General features: G+C 38.0%; 1 protein-coding gene across 2 annotated transcripts in view; it reads right to left on the reverse strand.

Annotated features, from left to right (window-relative positions):
* LOC126092295 (endoplasmic reticulum lectin 1) overlaps positions 1-18399 on the reverse strand; it is a 117089-nt gene that overhangs the window by 43729 nt on the left and 54961 nt on the right. For both annotated transcript variants that reach the window (XM_049907815.1, XM_049907814.1), the window contains exons 4-5: positions 17995-18130; positions 13780-14038 (exon numbers count right to left, since the gene is read on the reverse strand). In XM_049907815.1, the coding sequence (XP_049763772.1) occupies positions 13780-14038; positions 17995-18130 (395 nt within the window). The remainder of the gene's footprint in view (positions 1-13779; positions 14039-17994; positions 18131-18399) is intronic.

Here is an 18399-nt window from a genome sequence, read left to right on the forward strand (position 1 = left end):
TGTTGAGCATAATTCATTTCATTTCATTATTGTAAGTATGATACAACTTATTTCAGATTTGTCAAGATGCTTTTATTTATACTTTGAGACTGTAATAAATATTCAGACAAAACAACACTATACTGGATTTATGATTTAAATAACTTTATAGTTATTTTTTTACAGTAGCTGTTTTCCTGGACTTTTGCTGCGACAGATTGCCAGCTACGATGAGTAAATTAACGCATAGTAAAGTTTTATGAGTTGGAGGAGCTGGGATGCAGTGTAATTCTGTAAACTAATTTAGTATTTTGTTTCAGAGTTAATTCGCTTGTTGAAATATTATTCCATTTTTTCGAAAACTGAACAATGAAGACAGTGAATAACACTAAAACGAACTTAATGATACTTATGTGAAAACACAACTTGGAGAACTAACTGCAAGTACAAAAACTTATTTGAATTTTTACTTTTGGAATTTTGTTTTCCATCTGCATTGTCATTATGGAGGATAACAAGGAGGTTAACAACAATAGGGAGGTTGACGATAATGGGGAGGTTAATGGAAACATGCAAACTAGCGTAGATATTACTGATAATAATGTAGTTAATCGAGACAATGAAATCGGAGAGGATAGTGATCACAGTAGTGTATGTTCACCCTTTCGTGGATTTGAATAAAATGTATCAGCCTTAGAGGGGTTAGTTCAGTTAATGGAAGAACAAAAGAGATCAATTGATGAACAGAAAACTTTTCTGGATTCAATCGATAAAAAATTAGACAACCATGGAACACAAATTCGTGAGACAAAGGAGAGTTTAGATAGATGCTGGAAAAAGTAGATGAGAATACCACAAATGTGTTGACTATAGAAGGAGAAACTGTTACCTTAAAACAGGAATACCAAAAATTTGAAGAGAGGATAGATTCCATGGAAAATTTAGAAAAAGTTGCTACTGTTGAAGTGTTACAATTGAAAAAGCTCAACAAAGATTTGGTAAAGAAATTCACACAAACAGACTAAAATATACAAAATTTCACTAAAATCGCAAATGAGAATTTCGCTGAATTAAAAGAAGATGTAGGCACTTGCTTAGGCGAAATTTCGAGCTTCAAATCTAAATTTCAAGAAACTGAAGATTCCGTTGCTGTGAAATCTTTCTGTCGTTACAGTCCATTGTGGAACAATGTTAACATAAAAACATTTTCAGGGGAGGGCAATATACATCTAGTTGATTTCATGTACCACATAAAAGACAATTTCAATGATCAAATGAGCGATAATTTGAAAATTAATTTTTTTAAAAAGTTTTTAGATGGGGAGGCTTTGTCATGGGCGAACCTTCCAATCAAACCCAAAATGTTGTTTAATGAGGTAGAACAAGCTTTCATGAACAAATTCTGGTCAGAAACTAAACAAGCCAGAATTAAGTCAGAATTTTTCAATAGGCCAAATTTCAAACTGGATAGTGGACGCATGAAAATCTTTCATGAACAACTTTGGTTGTTGAGATGATCCAGATAGATGCATTAAAACATAGATTGCTGAACAGGGTACAGTGGAGTCTTGTCTATGGACCTGATGATACAATTGAACAATTTCTTGGATATAAAGATAAATTGGACTTCGCATGGGAGGGAAATGACAGATGTAATGACAGACCTGATGATAGCAGGAATAACAACAACAGAGCTTTCAATGATCATTTCAATAGTAGATTCAGAAATGACGACAGAAGAAATGGGGATAGGAATGGTAGGCAGAGACCAGAGAACAGGAATTTCGAACCAAGAAATAGGCAGTGGGGGCAAAATCAGGGAAACAATAGTAACAATTTTGAAAATAGAAGAAATGGTCCAGTAAACTAAGACCTGCCTCTTTCGGAGTCTGGCGAAATGGGGCAAATAGACATGGGAATTACAATCAGGCACATGGTAGTAATTTCAGAAGGGGTAGGGGCAGAACAAATAGGACATACCAAAATTTTGTACCCAGACACAACCTGAAGTGAATAGAATGAAGTTTGATAGTGAATTTTGGGAAAAAATTTTATCTGAAAATAAAGATGAACAAAAAAGTAAAAATCTGAATTTGAATAAGAAGAAAACACTTTGACAAATTTCTTTAACAGTAGTAATGCAGTGGTAGTTGTTGATAGTGATGAGAACAGATCTGATGAGTATGGTTTAGTGAGAACGTTGAGTGACTGTGAAATGAGTGAAAAAGCTGATACTGGTGCTGTATGTGTGGAAGCTGATGTTCATGTGCTTGGCAATGGAAATGAGAATGACAGAGTAATTCCAGATGAAATTGCAGTAGATAATAGACAGGAAAATGAGGACGTGGTAGAACAGTAGTCACAGTGTTGAGGTTGTTGAAGAAGTGTGTGAAGAGAGAAATGAGTTTGGTGTTGAAAATAATTATTAATTGTGATGAGAATGTTTCAGATGATGATGATGATGATGATGATGATGATTATGATGTTGATGATGATATGTTACTTACAGAATTAGATGGGATGGTATATGTAGAAGTTAAAGTTGATGATTTGATGCTGAATGATTCTAGAAATTCTGGTGTGTGTTCGAGTAATGAGTTAGATACCAGTAGAGCAGTGCCTGATAGATTAATGTTACCAGTTGATGTTAGTGATGTGTCTGAATGTGTTTGTGAAAATGGAAAAGAAGATCTAATTAGTGATAGAGTACTAAGTGTAGTCAATAACTATAGTGGCAAATGTCAGTATGGTGATCAAAATGCAATGTCTTAAATGAAATTTGTCAAAGTGTGTACTTAGATGATAATATTGCTATGAAAAATTCGGGACAGTCTCCTGATAGTAATATGATTAGTGAATGTGTACAAGCAGTGGAGGAAGGCAGTGTATGTGTCGAAATCAGTAGCTTGCAGATAGATTTGAGGGACCTCTGCAAAAACAATTATTGTACCCAGTTATTGAAAGTACCACAAAACCGAATAAACAACCAGCAAATAGTAAACTTGTGTTGAAGAATGTATACTCTATGCCACACAGACAACCCCATGCTGTACACCTTGTTAAGACATGTTATGAATATTCTGACCCAATAATAATAAAAACACTAATTGAAAGAAAATTACAACTCATAAAAATCTCAATTAATGTCCACTGCTTTTTGCATTTGCAAACACTGAGAAGTGAGAAATTGGATTAACACATTTGAAGCTAATACTGTAAAATATTTTTTGTAGTTTATATTCATATTTCTTTTATGTGTGAATATTTGCATATTTTTACCTATATTTTGTCTATTCATAGAGTGGGGGTTGAAAGGGGTATATTTGAACATTTGTGTATACTTTTACCTGGCATAGATTGGGGATGGTTTGATTTTTATGTAGGACCATTTGAATTTGTTGTAATTTGGACTTAGGAATGTGACACAGCTGAAATTGTGCAGACAACCTTAATCACCCATTTACCATCATTATATTTGTTCTTTGATATTTGACACACCATTGGAAATTTATTTGTTGTTGAAGGTGTGTTCTTCATTTATGCTGTGTTCTGCTATGGCTTATTTTTCTGTGTGACCTAGTCGCACACATCTGATATGTTCTTCGCAGCTTTTAGATATACAGTGCTGTGTTTGCCCAATGTATTGTTTACCGAATTTGCATGGTATGCTGTATACTCCTGGTGTGTTGAGGTTCAGTGCATCTTTGGCAGAACCTAGGAGCTCCCTCGTCTTCAGTGGTGGTCGGAGAATGGTTTTGATATTGTATTTGCCCAGAAGTCGTGCAATTTTGGCGGAGAGCAGGCCCACGTACGGAAGGAATGTGAGTCATCTGTCGTCTTCTTCTTCTTCTTCTGCTTCTTCTTCATCTTCATCTTCTTCTGGGGTTCTCACTGCTTCCTCCTCCCTTTTAAGCATCCTGTTGATCTGCGTTTCACTGTAGCCATTTTGGTGGAAGACTTCCCTCAGGTGCTGCAGCTCGAATGGTAGGCTGTCTTTGTCTCAGATGGTGGGGAGTGGCGGACAGTGCCACCATACTATACCTCCCCCTCCCTGCCCCAGCCTCCTCCTTACCTAGTCACCACTCCCATCATGCACTGGTGCTGCTGTTCACAGTGTGGTCTCAGCTCTCTGAGACTGCAGATGTGTGTGCAAGTTGGTTTATGTGAGTGTGTGTATATGCGTGTGTGTATGTGTGTCTACTGCTGACAAAGGCCTTAATGGCTGAAAGCTTTAACTGTGTGAATCTTTAAATAATTTTATAGTCTTTTTTTTACAGTAGCTGTTTTCCAAGACTTTTGCTGCGACAGATTGCCAGCTACGATGAGTAAATTAACGCATAGTAACGTTTTAATGTTTGTTGTGGCTATCAACTGTTTGTCTATATTGTGAATCTAATTTCTGCTGAATATTGGTTTTGCTTAGAAATGAAAGACTAAGCACACTATTCAAGTGTCACTTTGATATTTCATGTACTTTCATTTTGGACCATGTATGCCCAACATCAGTTACTCCAGTCTTACACCAATGAACACCTCCCCCAAATAACACACAAGGAAAACAAAAAACAGCATTGCTTTCTTCACAACCACAAATCCATTTCTTTTTTGGTAAATTTCTGGACTGAACTTAAGGCATCAATTTTTTGTTTGCTACTACAGATTCAGATTTGGGAGTGGCCTACCTAGCATTTTTAACCTGTGAGTCCTGTCACTAAATGGCGTTTTTAATCACTCATTTACTTTGTTCATGTTTACTATTTTCACATTCAACAGAATTTTCCCTTACACATAACACTGTGCCGAGAGCTATATATGGTCAATCACATGACCTCACAATAACTGCAACGTGTTTGTTCAGAACTGTATCACACGAACGTAATGAGTATAAACAGAAATACTACACCCTTGTTTGGAAAACAGATGTTCAACAGGTGGTGAATATGTTAGTTTTTTTGTTCTATAGCAATAGCCTAGCTGTTGTGAAATATACCAATATTGAAATAATGCCTCTTAGTTTCAAAATATAAGGCCATACTTACATTCAAATTACATATAGCTATTTATAATGATATTTAAGTGTATTATTTATGTATTCAATTTAATTAAGCATTAATTAGCATTTAGGAAAGCATTAGCATTAACTTGCTGAAAGATTGTAAACCTGGATTACAAGAAATCTGCGCCCCAATGTATTCTAACATGATCGCTAGATGGCACATCACGCTTCTATAGGTCCTGCATTTTACTGCTCTCTGGCGGAAAGAACGTGAAGCTCTGAGTCAGACTAACTGTGGCTCTACCTACGCCATAAGAAGCATGTGGAAACCAACAGCTGAGCCTTTCTCACAGCCCTTATGAGGGCAGACGGTGCCAATCTGCAGTTGGTTCCAAGCTTCAGAAAACTACCGCAAGAGCATGAATGCACCTCTTCAAATCAGAAAATACATACTCTGAAACAATGTTTTATGCGCAGTTCATATAGATTTTGCTTTCTTTCTTTTTTATACAAGTGGTGTCATGGCACAGCAGCACTACCTCAGAAGCCGCCCCTTGTTTCACATATTTTCAACATAATTTTTTTAACAGTAGGAAATTTGCCTGTCTTTGACATATTTAACGCAACTCACCTTGGAACATGGTTGTCAAAATCATCTAAATCTGTGACAGGTTTCTCACGATTATGATGTTTTCCTAGTGATCTGAAAACTGGGCTTCCACTTGTCTGGACAGATAAATTACCTTCTCTGCCAATCCACTGAACACTTCTCAAGCTGATGCCACTCGCTTCTGCTGTGTGTTCCTAAGAGCTGGCAACATCTGTGATAGGTCCACCGTTTTCTGTTTCATGCATGAAGAAAGTGTGTATCCCCTAAATTATGTCTCTCACTTTCTGATGGAGAATTTGTTGCTTACCACCACCATCAGCCACGACAAATTGCAACAAACTGAATAAAAATTCACCGAATAACTGTCACAAACACGTTTAACACTCGCACTGGCCATGACATTCACAGTAGAGTACTAAGATAACTACTGAATGTTTATTGGGTGTTGGAGGATGATGTCACGTCAGATGCACAGAACGAGCCTAAACTCAGCTGCCATCGTTCATGGCTCCAACTATAGTGGTGCACTGCTCAACACAATTATGCCAATGAAATATCTATGAACAATGTTGCAAACAATATGAAATGCAACAAGTATGTACGGCCTGTAGTAGGGAAGCTCAATGGACAACATCAGTTTCTTGGAGAATTGTAGGGCTGTGTAGGTCATCTATAAAGGGGATCGCGTACAGAACATCAGAGTGAATCCATTCTTGAGCACTGCTCGAGTGTTTGGGATTCCCACCTGGTTGGATTGAAGAACACTTCCAACTGATTCAGAAAATGCTGCCAGATTTGTTACCGGTAGGATGGACCAATATGCAAGTATTATGGAGACGCTTCGAGAACTCAAGCAGAGGACGCTGAATGGAAGACAGTGCTTTTTCGTGAAATACTGTTGAGAAAATTTATAGAACCTGCATTTACAGTGGACTACCGAATCATGTAACAGGGTGTATACGTGGACAAGGAAAAAAAATTCCCGGATTTCCTGGTTAAAAATACACTTTCTCCCGGGTGACAGTATATTTTCCCTTATCAATCCTTTGAATGGTTACGGCTTTATACATGGGCGTACAATTTCCCGGCACTTTAGAAAGCAAAACTCAGGGAAAAAGACATGTTTTGGAAATATCTTTGATGTGCAGCAACGTGTACGCTGCCTATTTTCGTATTACGACAGCACACATTGGAATTCCACCAAACACCGCATGTTACTTTCCGAATCATTGAAATCGATATTTTGATGCAGTCTTGTAAGCCGTTCTTAGCTTATGTCACGTGATCTCGCCAGCCGATGACAGTGGATATTCAGAGCATAGGACACGAGATGTAGTCAGCCAACAGCATCACTGTTAAGTAGCACGAACACACGAACAGGGAAAGTTAATAGTTTAAATTAATATACATAGTGTTGCTACAAGAAAAGCAAAGCTTTCACACATAATATTTGTCTCGAACTGCAAGAGAAGCTAAGCTTTCGCATATAGTGTTGATCTTTTTTGCGCGTGTTACACTTTAAGATATATCACACAAATGAGCCAGAAAAATTTTTAACAATGACATAAATGTCTGATCTTCAGGGTTAGAAATTCTTCTAAATGGCTCGTCATCAAAGAGTTGGTTTTTAAATGAGAGTCAAACGCTATGTGGTTTAATAAATTCATGGTACATTCTTGCACATAGCTCAACTAATGTAAAAGGATATTTACTTTGAAAGTAACGCTTTTCAAACCACCATTCGCAATATTTTCCAGCGACCTGTTAGAAATAGGTTTGTTTCAGCAGTTGCCAGAGAGCGCAGATAACAGGCGACACCGCGCTTGGGTAACTATCATGACGTAGGAAGCCTGTATGTACGTACGTGTAAAACATTGAAAGATCATACATTATGTCATAAAAGAAACAAGACATCAGAGGATACCGCAAGAGCATTGGAATTTCGTTTACCATATTAAAATATGCACATTTAAAGTGCATACTTAAAGTACAGATTCGAATGTCCAGATTCGCAATGAAATAGACCTCGACCTGATATTAAGCTTTTCAGTGTGGTTTTCGGGATGTAAATTTTCTTGGAGCACCAGTACTGTATTATATCATGTTTGGGTCTTTATTATGGCATAATGCCATACGTGCTATAAAATGAAAACGTGCACTTGAAATGCAGCGCACAGTTGAAACTAGTCAGTACTGTGGAATTAAACATTTCGTTTCAAATACATTGACTGCCTCTGCGGAAAAGGTTAACAAAAGCCTAATTTCTTTAGCGAACAGACAAAAATAACTTCATTGTTCCACAAGGTGATTAATGCTTGACTGTCAGAAGGGTAGAAATAAAATGAAATCTGAAACTAATGACATATTTCAGCCTTGCGTAATTATGTGAATGTATTTTAATTCACTTGATAGCTTCCGGCCGCAGATATCCATTTCGCTTTCATTTGACGTGAGAGTAAACGAAGGGGAAACAGCAAAATCTCTAAATGTAAACACGGGTCACGTGGAGACTACGCACTATAGCTCAGACAGCTCTGCGCATCAGCCCCGGATCTACATTTGCGAATCGGGTCAATATTTTAAAAAATCGAATTTTTAAAATATGTTCATCTTGTAGCGCCCATCTTTCTGAAAAGTCTGAATCATAAAACATATGTATTCGAGGAAATGTAAGACATATTATTTGGTCTTATGTATGCCAAAGTGCAGTGCCACGCCTCTTCATAAAGCATTTTTCTACAGCACGACCAAACTATATTCAGGAGAGTGGAAATTGAAATGTCCTGTGGTGCCTCTCCTGCTCCCAGTTGACCCGTTTGACAGCCTCCCCCCTCTTTACAAAAAATCTCACAATTAATAGCGGATGGGATTACTTGTAATCGAGAGAACAAGAACTCCTCAGAAAATCTGAACTCTTCATTGCCTAATAGCTAATAATTTGCTGTTTTGTGTGACATAAAATTAAATATAGAACATATAAAACCAATACTGACAAGAGATAAGCAAGAAATTACACATTTCTTCAAACCTTAGCTCCAAGCATTTTTTCTCTCTAATCTTGCTACAGCTTTACGAGGTGTGCTTTCCTTTCTGCGAAAGAATCTATTACATCATCAAAGTTCGTCAAAACTGTTGCTACATGAAAAATCAAAATGTCATTATCTAATACTGAAAAAGCTGTTAATACAAATAATACCCAAGACACTAGTGCGGTTTCTCGATCTGATTACGTCTATTTTGTCACTGTCTGCTAGATAAAACAAAATAGGCCTTTCTAATTTGGTAGCAATTTTGTAACAAACGAAATAAATGAGACTGTTTTGCCACAAATGGCCATTTTTATAACACAACAGGATATAATCCAATAAGTACCAATATCAAATGCATATTAGGCCTACTACAAGCAAAAAGCTTTATGTTAGGAAATAGTTTGACATTTCATTCATACGCACCAGCTTCTCAAGCATGAAATCGAAAAGCAGCATTACGAAATTTTTACATAAATTTGGAATCGTCTCATTCTCCCATAATTTGTGTGAAGTCCCCGCTTCTTCTCCTTCCTCGTTCTAACAAACAATCTTGTCATCACCAATTCTGTAGCTATTGCTGCCATTGTAAAAATTTGTTCGCCGATTAACTTTACTAACCCTGCCAGAATCACTCCGGTTAGGCGTTATTACGTGTTCGAACAACACGTTTTCCACGTTACTTCCAGAATAGAACTTACGCGGCTGCTAGCCGGGGACTGTACTACTGGTCCTTACTAGTGTAGCGATCTGGCCAAAAACTTTGTCAAAATTTCGTTTTCTTGGATACACCGAGAAGATAATACGTAATCTTTCTCATCTGTTGTTCCTGTCAGTCGTTTATTTCCACTCTGGTAGTCTGAACTATGGATTTCGCTAGTAATTATAACAATGCTGATCATTCGCAAACCCAATCAACCACATAATCAGGCAGCGATTGGCATTCATCCGTTGGGCTTTACTCCCTCAGCTCGTATAGTCCCGTCCCCTTTTGCCTGCGGAAAGTTTATTTCTAGATGCGACGAGGATTCTCCTGACAGAGACAACACGTACTCTATGCATGCATTCAGAAGTCAACTTATGATTAATTCAGAAATCAACTTAAAATGTGTTAAAAAATGTTCAAAAACCAACAAGGAAGTGTTTCAAAATGATATGAATAATCGGATGGATATGTGTGTGTGTGCGCGAGTGTATACCTGTCCTTTTTTCCCCCTAAGGTAAGTCTTTCCGCTCCCGGGATTGGAATAACTCCTTACCCTCTCCCTTAAAACCCAAATCCTTTCGTCTTTCCCTCTCCTTCCCTCTTTCCTGATGAGGCAACCGTTGGTTGCGAAAGCTTGAATTTTGTGTGTATGTTTGTGTTTGTTTGTGTGTCTATCGACCTGCCAGCGCTTTTGTTTGGTAAGTCTCATCATCTTTCTTTTTAGATATATGATATGAATAATCGACAGGCAAACATGCGCTGGATGCTAGGTGCTTTGTGAAACAAGTTGTTTTCCTCAAGAATATGAATTTGGCGCCCCCTTTTCCCGGTAGCATCTAGCTGCTTGCTGCGATTGCTTGCACAGCCAACAGCCACATTCCTGTTGCCAGAAGCGGGAGAATCTACTACTCAAACGTGACTCAAGTGCGCATGCTCATGAGCCCGCACATAAGTGCTAAAACAAATCAAATGTAAACAGTTGCGATTTCATTCTCATTGGAGGCAATTTGTTGTTACAAAGCAGTGCATGGTCTTCCTAAAGCCTATGACACATTTTCAATTGGCAGACGCTTGCATGAACACTGTGTGTCATTGTTGTATATGGTGCATTTCCTCTGCAGTTTAAGTCATTTTCATTTTTTTCTCTCGTTTATGTTTTATTGTTGAAGTATTATTCTGCAGTAGTGGGATACAGCACTATTCTTTATTAGAGTATCAGTTCTTACCAGTCAAAAATACAAAAACTTAACTGAAAACTAAAACAATGAAAAATTCCCGGAATTCTAAAAATATCCCGGGTTTTTCCCTGTTTTCCTCCCGGATGAAAAAATTCCCGGGTTTTTCCCGGAACTCCCGGTTGTCCCGGGTCGTATACACCCTGTGTAAAGACCACTAAGACAAGGTAAGAGAAATTAGGGCTCATAGAAAAGCAAACTGACGGCAGGGAGAGTGGTGTGCTGATCACATGCCCCTCCATATCTGCATCCAGTGGTGCCTGTGGGATGACACGGTGGCCGGTCGATACCACTGGGCCTTCCAAGGCCTGTTCTGACGGAGTTTAGTATCTGCGAGTGGAAGAGGAAAGGGAATGACTAGTAGTGGTACAAGGTACCCTTTGCCACGCACCATACGTTGACTTGTGGAGTATGTATGTAGATGTACAACACACACACTTGTGTAGCTACATTGTGCAATGTGTGTTTAGCCGATGTAATGTAGCACTGCGTGTGTGTGTGTGTGTGTGTGTGTGTGTGTGTGTGTGTGTGTACTCTAGTTTGTTAAAAGGTTCGTCTGCACGGTAGCAAAGCTTTCATTCTTTTTTGTGTGCCTGTCTATGACTCAGCACTTCCATTATTTTGTGAGTTGCCTCCTTTAATCCTAAATTATTTACACACTGACATTAAAGACAGAGCTCAGGAGGGCAAAGATGTGGTAAAAAATTGTTCATGGTATTGTTGTAGCAATCATCCCAACATTTGCCTGGAATAATTCTGCAAAATGTCGGGAAAGTGAAGAAGAGATCGGCTACGCATGTATCTAAGCTTCAGTCTTTATCTTAACTACTGCACCACCTTTTTTTATCACATCAACTAGAATTCTGAATCAAATCCATTGGAGAACTACCACTAAAGTTAAATTACAATAAAACTGTCCTGTGTCAAATTTACAGTGATAAATAGTCCAGGGTACAATATATGTATTCTCGTATGTGAGAACGAATCACTACTCATCAAATAAAAGAGTTGCTACTAAGTAATGGACAGAAAGGTGGTGGTGTCAGTAGGCAGAAGTGTATGCAAATGTAAGGGTCGTGTCTGTGTGTGTGTGTGTGTGTGTGTGTGTGTGTGTGTGTGTGTGTGTTTGTTTTAGCTCTGGAAGCTGAACTATCTTCCATCATTAATATGCCCACAGTTAAGAGGCTCTTCTATCATGTGGTTAGTCATATATCCTTGTATCCAGTTTGGAAGCTAAGCCAAATCAACATTTGCTGCCATCTAGAAAGAAGAGTTTGTCAGGTATCATATTTTTCACAAAAGAAAGATGCCAACTCATTGTTTCCAGATATATGTATTCAACTTGAATGAGTTATTTTACATGCAAGAGGTGAAAGCAAGGAATGGCGAGAAAATGATTTATTTTGTTTTAAATTTTCTTGTTAAATCTTTCGTAACTCAAAGTTTAGAAATTCAAATCTTGTTTCTTTCCTGATGGTAACCACAACAACCTACAAGTGAGCAAAGAGGAACAGCAGCTTGAGTGAATAAGAGCACTCAACCTGGCCATTAGAAATTAGTAGCAGTGGCACTAAGGCAAGTAAAAACATCAGTGGTAGACCAAACTTTTTCTTCTCATGAAAAGATCACTATTCTATGCTAAAGAATAAGAAATGATGTAGTCACCAATAAAACATAAAATGACAGCCATCTCTGAATGTAATAACTTATGAAAGACTAAAATACCTGTGAAACAGTATTTTTATTAATAGTAAAGAATTTCATATTCTGCATTTCTGAATCTACGTTATAAACAACAGAAAGTGTTCTGTTTGCCATTACAAGAAAAACTGTTTTGATTGCACTGCACTGTCATTATGAACAGCATTTAAGTAATACACTAGTATACACACAGAAATCATATCAATCATAATAAGTCTTATGCCTCATGATAGAAGCGGTACAAAACATAATTCACTATTTCTTTAACAGCCGAGATGAATCCTACTCTTCAAATTATTCTAACAGACAAAAATGCTTATAAGAGCCAACCAGTTGAATACACAACTGTGAATAGGAGCATATGTAAGAAGCAATCAAGAAGTAACAAACCAAGATACACAGCCCCGCTTGTACAGTAATGGATACATTTTGTGACAAGCCAAAACATTACAAACTTCTCAATCGAGTATACTGTTGTCAGTTACACAGACAATATCAAGTCATATATTATGTTGATATAAGAATATTGTGATTTGTAGTGTAGAAAATGCAAGTGCTTATGTAACAGATTAGAAAGACTACTGATAGATATCTAAAGCCTGATAAATTGCTGGGACAAGTCACTCTGAGAGATGAAAGGAATGAGATGATTATGATGTGTGTTCTAACTGAATATAGTAAAACAGGTCGTGCAAGCACAAGAAAAGATGTACTCACTTAGGTACCAATACAGTCACGCTGAGGGGAACTACAAAATGGGTCTTTTTGGGAGTGGGTGGGAGGAGGGGGATGGGTAACTGAAATGGACAATGGGTCAGTCTTACTGGAGATAATATTAAGTATGCGAGTAACCTTCATTAGTTTGTTTCATGATGAAGGATAGATAACATATTTCACAGCACCATCAGAAATGTTAAATCAGTATTTCTGAAGGGAACACACAGTTTTGCAGTAATATTTGCATAAATTGGATGTAGAGCTCTGTGGACCAACAGCTCAACAACAGAACCTGAAACTTGTAGCTAGTACATTTTCCAGTATCAGTCACACTGACCATGTGCCGCACCTCTATCCTGGCCACTGATGGTAGAAGAAATGCCTGTAGCTGTATAAATCTATTTGTGTTCCTTCTATTTTACTCTTATTTTTTTCTCCTGTTTCAACAAGAGAAAAATTAATGACAAGGGGGGGATGGGGAAGGAAAAACAGCATGAGGAAAAAGGAACCAACATACTAAGTGAGGTTTATGAATAAGGCAATAAACAGAGGACTGAACCTGTGGAAATGCAAGTGATGGAGAAGGGAACTGAATATCACTCTGAACCTAACCTACTTCAAGATCAGAATCATTTTTTGACCCCCACAGCACACTCAATGAAAGTTGTTACAAGAAAGGAGAGTTTGTAAACATCAGACACACAACTGTTACGGCATAAGAGTGTGCTCACTATTCTAATAACACATTCCTATTGTAATATCTATAGTGCTTATCAATTACAGAACATAGAACTAATATCACAACTTACCTATAACCAGGGTGCTTGCACAGCAAAGGTGACAACACTATAACTTCGTATTCACATGTAGAAATCTCCTTCAAAGAAGTAATTTCATGTTTTGGATGGGCAAAACAAACATACAAAACTCTTGTCATCCTTGGCTTCTGATTGAGATCACAAATGGTTCCATCCGTCATATTGATTTCCAAGTACGGCATGTTGACTCCCTCAATTCTCTTTGTTGGAATGGGTTGCTTCTCTTTAGCTTGTTTTTCCAGTTCATCAACTACAGAACACATGAACCAACATGGCAAACAATACTTTTAGACAAACTACTGACATATTGGTGTAAAGAACCATGCTATTAATCCCCAAACACAATAAACTACACTATACTTTTACTGCAAAACGTCATAGCATTCAGTAGAAACGTTCCTTTTACATAAAGCATTAATAAATGAAAAAGTTAACGTAGTAAATAATTCTATGGTATGCAGGGATTTCTTCTTTGATGCTTCACTTTGCCTATTATTGGAGAAGATGGGGTGGGTTGAGGTGGGAGATACTTCTGCCATTTAATGGAGATACTACAATAGATACTTCTTTACTTCTTGTTGCCTTTTGTTCCATTACTGATGATATATTAAAATTTCTAATTGGCACCAGTGAGCAGCACTATGCTCACCTGTGACCATTTTTTTGAAGTAGAGGCAAATGGCACAGCAAATATGAGGGGCTGTGCTTTGGTAAACACCTACGATATTCATATACCGACCTTCGGTACATGAACGTTACCACAGCAATTGATGAGGTGCACGCCACTACAGGTGCATGTCCAAGTGATCCACATGTTGAGCACATTTCTTTGCCTCCATAAGCTATTATTGAATGTCCAGATATTTGAGAACCACAGCAATAATTCGGTTACATGTCACAGACCTGTACAGTGAAATGGGTAAATCCCACTCCTAAGTATTCAGGTAATCTTGGGCTGTCGAAGGTAAGAATTAAAGATGCTATTTTATTCCGATTCTCGGTTTACTTGTTTCATGATGCTGTGTCAAGCTGATACCCCTACTTCCCACAGCTCACTCAGCTCTGATGCTGGGGTATTGCACATCAGATCTTCGCCTGTTACAATATGTTTGCCAAAATTGAGTGTGCTGTGTGATTCTAGTGCAATTGGGTATTCTTGTTAACATATTGTTCTGACAAGCACAATTATAAATTTCACTACTGCACACCGAGCATTTCATGGGTTGCCTGGCTGGATACTGGATACATGTTCTGTCAGGCAGTTCGACTTTTCCATAGAAAAAGCCAATTATGTGCGAAACTGCTCAAGAACTCCCCCCCCCCCCCCCCCCCCCCGTCCTTTCTTTAAGGATAATTATACTTTTTCTTTTTGCCATCATTATTGCATGATTTATAATCTATGAAAGAACGAAAATAAATATGAATAACTGACCTTGAAAGCTTGGTCTTCTTTAAGGTATATCAAACACAAATGTGCCAGTAAAATTTTAAATAATGGCTTAAATGGCTGATCTTCTGCACCCAAAGTTTTTCTAAGTGGCTGGTGCTCAAGTGTTAAGTTTTGAATGAGAGTCAAATGTTCTGTGATTTAAGAACTTCATCAGACATTCTCACACATAACATAATTGATCTTGCCTAAAAGAAAATTTACTCTGCAATTCTTGTTGAGACCAGTTAGAAATGTAAACAGCTGTGACGTCACGCTCACTGAAAGCACTCTATTTTCCAAAGTATTGCACAGTTTTTATCCTAAAGCCTTTGCCACATTTTGCTTTCGGCACATGCTCATACGTATGCAGTGTATTTTGTTGTAAATTAAACTTTTCCTCTGCAACTAAAGTTTTATTTTGGTATTATTCTCTATTTATGTTTTATTGTCGCAGTATTATTCTCCAGTAGTGGGTTAAAGTAAAATCATTCTTACCAGTCACAATTATAAAAATTTTACTGAAAACTAAAACAATGACAAATCCCTGGAATTCTAAAAAAACTGTTGGGTTTTTCTCAGCTTTTTTCCAGATAGAAAAATTCACGCATTTTCCCAGATTTTCCAATTGTCCTGGAGCGTATACACCATGTTCAACAGTCATCTACCCTATCGGCATGCAGTCCATCTTGAAGTAGATGTTGTGTTTAAACTAAAGATTTATATGTCACTCACGATTTGGGCAATTATGGAAAGATGCCCCTTCCCTAAGACACACACAATGTTCCAGTGTCCTGCCTAATTCTGGTCACTGAGCATCCCTACAATCAGTTATAGAGAACTGGGTCACTAACCAGTCCTCAGCTCCAGGTCCTCGGGTTCATCAGGCCTATATTCGTCCACTGAGGGGAGTACATAGATAGTGGTGGTACTAATAGTAGTAGTTTTAATCATGGGTGGATCACATCTTCTATGGTACTGGACATATGATGGATTAAAACCAATAAACATGTTTTGTATATACAGATATTTACATGCTTAGAGGTCTAGTTTGACAAAGATGAGACCAGTAGTCGCTGTGGCCTTATAGCAAGAACCATACTAGTATTTTCTAAATTAATTGAGGGAAACCTTGGAAAAGCTCTGTTGGATGGGTGGATGTATGAAGAGCTCTATCAGAGCAGATGGGCAGCGATTCAAGCCATCGTCCTCCTGAATACATGACCAGTCTCTTAACAGTATTACAACCTTGTTTGGCAAGGACAGTTAGACTTGCACAAAGAAAATTGAAGTTGTACTGCACAATCTGGGAGCCCTTTTTTCTTCAACCATGTGTTCATAAAAGAATGTTGAATCCCCTGGCGGACATCCAAGTATGTAAAAGAAACTTAAGAATATGAACAGATATCAGCATCAGTGAAGGAAAAGGAAAAGATATCAATAAAGGAGGAAAAACTGAACATAACAGGAAAAAGGTATTTGGTATATGACAAAACTATGGTCAGGTATGCACGAAGAAGGGGACAGTACATATACAAGAGATCACTATTAACTTAACACTGCTGTGAAACGAAGAAGTATACCAAACGAAACAGTGTACACTGGAGACAGAAGCAAGGAGACAGCTTTTCAAATACATTCATAGCCACTATAGTAGGTAAGAAGCAACAGAGACAAGGTAAAGCATATAGGGCATAAAAAACTAAATGGATCTAGGTTAATACAGAAACGAAGAATAATAGTGGACAAATGGATTAGAGTTAATGGAAAACAACGGCAAGATTAAAAAACATAAAAAATGTCAATAGTAAACTAACAACAATGCAGAAAAAGATAGATTGCTACTTATCGTAAATATGACACGTTAACTTGCTGACAGGCACAATTACACACTTACACATACGCCTTCGGTCACAACCTTCACCAGAAAAAGAAATAGAAACACACACCACTCACTCATTCATTCAAGCAAGTACACTTCATCCATATATGATTGCCCACTCCAGCAGCTCAGACCAGAATGCAATTGTCATGCGGAATGGAAGCAGCACTCGGAAGGAGGTGAGGAAAGGATAACAGGGCACAGGTGGGAGGAGAGAGGAGCGCTGTCTGGCAGAGTGTGTAGGGACTAGACTGCCAACAGACACAGTGTCGGGGGATTGTGCGGCATGGTGGTTGGGAAAATGAAGTGAAATAGAAGAGAAGCAGGGAACAAAAGGTGGATGCATTGGCAGAGGACAGTGCACAAAGAATGTGGGAGAAGAAAAGAGGAGAAGGTAATAGAAGAGGGGGTGGAAACTATTGGGCGGAGAATGTGGGGACAGAATGTTACCGTACACTGAGGCTGGGATAATTACGGGAGTGGACGATGTGTTGTAAGGATCTCTCATCTGCACAGTTCAGAAAAGCTGGTGGTGGAGGGGGAGGATTCAGATGGCTTAGGTAGTGAAGCAGCCATTGAAATCAAGCCTGTTATGCTCAGCTGCATGTTGTGGCAAAGCATGACCTACTTTGCTCTTGGTCACAGTCTGCCAGTGGCTGTTCATCCTGGTGGAAAGCTGGTTGGTAGTCATAACTAAGATCCCATACAGCAAATGACAAACTGAATGATGATGAAGATGAAGAAGGAATTTTTGGGTACTCCCCAGATTTATCTTAATAAAATCTTACAACCAGAGTGAAAAAAAAGGTATCATATACATGAAATTCAATACATTGTTTCGGAATCTGTGTGTCTACACAAAATGGTAATGCTAAATAAACATCCCAGTTTCACTTACACAACTTGTGGTACTGTGCCATATTCCATCGACCTAGGTAAAATTCTTGATGTTTCACTCTCTTTCCTTCACGTTCTTCATGGAATTGACGGATGTATCTGCCATGACACAGCTCGTAAGTCCAGTATGATTCAAGCTTAAATAAAAAGCACATAAATAATATACTCATAGGGGAGTGCTTAAAAAATATGAAAGTATAATAGTAAAAAATCAAAAGCAGGAATGAGAATAAAGAACAAAATGAAAGTAACAGAGTGTATTCAATATGCAATCAACACTTTACCACCTTGCTGTAGCCTTGCTGGCAGGTGCCACTGTGTCTGATTGCTGCATATAGATTATCTAATTTGCAAGACACATGCATGATATAATAAGTAAATCAGCAAAAATAATGCATTGTTAATC

This window comes from Schistocerca cancellata, chromosome 7 (assembly GCF_023864275.1).
Source record: "Schistocerca cancellata isolate TAMUIC-IGC-003103 chromosome 7, iqSchCanc2.1, whole genome shotgun sequence".
NCBI classification, from domain to species: domain Eukaryota; kingdom Metazoa; phylum Arthropoda; class Insecta; order Orthoptera; family Acrididae; genus Schistocerca; species Schistocerca cancellata.